The sequence below is a fragment of the Eimeria maxima genome, genomic scaffold, assembly GCF_000499605.1.
Source record: "Eimeria maxima Weybridge genomic scaffold, Emw_scaff2719, whole genome shotgun sequence".
In the NCBI taxonomy this organism is placed as follows: domain Eukaryota; phylum Apicomplexa; class Conoidasida; order Eucoccidiorida; family Eimeriidae; genus Eimeria; species Eimeria maxima.
Window position 1 is genome coordinate 1 of NW_013565569.1, and position 2,306 is coordinate 2,306.

The 2,306-nt window shown below is 44.0% G+C and overlaps 1 protein-coding gene across 1 annotated transcript; it reads left to right on the plus strand.

Moving 5' to 3' along the window:
* Positions 1-110: 110 nt before the first annotated feature.
* Positions 111-1,159, plus strand: EMWEY_00059310 (SET domain containing protein, putative; the record flags this gene model as incomplete). The annotated part of the gene is made up of 3 exons (XM_013481093.1): positions 111-227; positions 539-662; positions 921-1,159. 3 exons carry the CDS (start codon positions 111-113, stop codon positions 1,157-1,159), a joined length of 480 nt encoding a protein of 159 aa, XP_013336547.1.
* Positions 1,160-2,306: the final 1,147 nt, after the last annotated feature.

Sequence of the window (2,306 nt, forward strand, 5' to 3'; positions counted from 1 at the left end):
TATATATATATATATATATATATATATATATATATATATGTATACAGGATCCGATCCCTGTAGGCTCATTTATAATGCAGTATGTAGGGGAAGTAATTCCTCGTGCAGTAATGGATGGTAGATCTAAACAAGAGACAAGAAGGGGACATAATAATTATTGTATGGAGGTTGTTGGGGAAGAAAGAGATCTTGAATATGATTGGGCTGCCCCTTGTATTGACTCACTTGTCAGATACAATTCACCCTAAACCCTAAACCCTAAACCCTAATAAACCCTAATAAACCCTAATAAACCCTAATAAACCCTAATAAACCCTAATAAATCCTAATTAACCCTAATAAACCCTAATAAACCCTAATCAACCTTAATAAACCCTAATAAACCCTAATAGGACACCATAATTATGATACAGAGTTATGCTTGCCTCCACACAATAACGCATGGATGCATGTAAGAACGCATGCACCCATGGATGCATGCACGCATGCATGCATGCATATTATATTTTGGGGCTTTTTTTTGTGCTTATGTGTACAGTTTATTGGTAACGCGAGTCGTTTTTTGAATCATTCTTGTGATCCAAATGTTCGCGTAGCAACAATATGGCGAGGTCCTTCCTTACCACAAGTTGGTGTATTTGCTAAAAAAGATATACCTGCAGGTATATTTATTTATTTATTTATTTTATTTATATAAATAAATAATAATTAATTATAATATATAATAATTAATTATTTATTATATATATACATTTTAATTCTCTCGCTAGTGATGGGCTTGGGTCCTTGTCTTGTCCTTTGTGTCGGCGATTCTGTGGCTGCATGCATCCATGCATGCATGCACTTTTGCATGCAAGGAAGGTTGCATGCAGCCCCAATTGCCTGTGGTGTATGTGTGTGTGTCTGTGTATATATATTAGGGTCTCCTTTAACATATGCATACGGTCCTGGTTATGAGGAGATGTTGTGCCTCTGTGGGGCCCCCAATTGTGAGGGATTTATTGGAGGGGGATCGGGATCGGGATCGGGATCGGGATCGGGATCGGGATCGGGATCGGGCGATCCCAGTAGCGATAAAAGTAACCCCACATGTGTTGTCAGTCTTGGGCTGCGTGCTGCTGCTGCTCTCAGCAAAAAAGCAGGCCAATCCGTAAACTAACCCATGCCCCTTCCCTGCTGCTGCAACAGCAGCATCAGCAGCAGCAGCTGCAGCTGCTGCAGCAAGTGCTGCAGCAGCTCTTTCCGGGGCTGGAGAGTTTGCTTTGTTTTTCTATGGTCTCACGCTTGTGACTCCTGGGCTCTCCAGCTTGTTTATTTATACCTGCAGCTAGCTAGCTAGCTAGCTAGCCATCTAGCTAGCTAGCTAGCTTGCCAACTATCTAGGTAGCTAGCTAAGTGGGTAACTACGTAGCTAGGTAGCTGTCGTGTGAAGCACAGACAGCAGCAGCAGCAACAACAACAGCAGCAGCCAAGTAACTATGTCTCTAAGGAGACAAATATGCCTAATAAGGAGCACAGCTAGCTATAGCTAGCCGTAGCTAGCTATAGCTAGCTGTAGCTAGCTATAGCTAGCTAGCTATAGCCATCAGCCTTTATGGCGATAGGTTGGTAATATAAAGGTTAGCGCAGGCAGTTATTGCAGCAGCATAATGAGCAATTGCTGCTGGTATCTGCTGCTGCTGCTGCTGCTGCTGTTTGCTGCTGCTGTTGCTGCATGCAGGCTATCTATATATATATATCTTAGCCGTTGCCTCCTCCCCATGTATCAGTAAGGGTAAGGGGCCTCGAAGGGGACGACATTAGTACCTTATTGTTGGGGGGCCCCCAACTATGATTAAGACCTGGTTCCCATGTTACATGGGGCCCCTCCTTAATTATATATTTATACTCAAAACGATTCACACCTAATCAGGAGACACACGCACACACACACATGCATGCATGCATGCGTTGCATGCAGTGCATGCGGTGCAGAACGATCTGGTATACAGCACCACATGCAGCAGCAGTAACACCACCAGCAACGACAGCAACACCACCAGCAACAACAACAACAGCAGCAGCAACACCAGCAGCAGCAACACCAGCAGCAGCAACACCAGCAGCAGCAACAGCAGCAGCAGCAGCAGCAGCAGCAGCAGCAGCAGCAGCAGCAGCAGCAGCAGCAGCAGCATACCGTGTGGTATAGTGAGCTGTAATGTCCAAATATTTCCTTCTGTCCATTTCATAGGAAGAGATCTATGTACACCCCAATTACCTAATGTTGTTATACTACCTACTATATATACATCTTCTCCGTACTATAC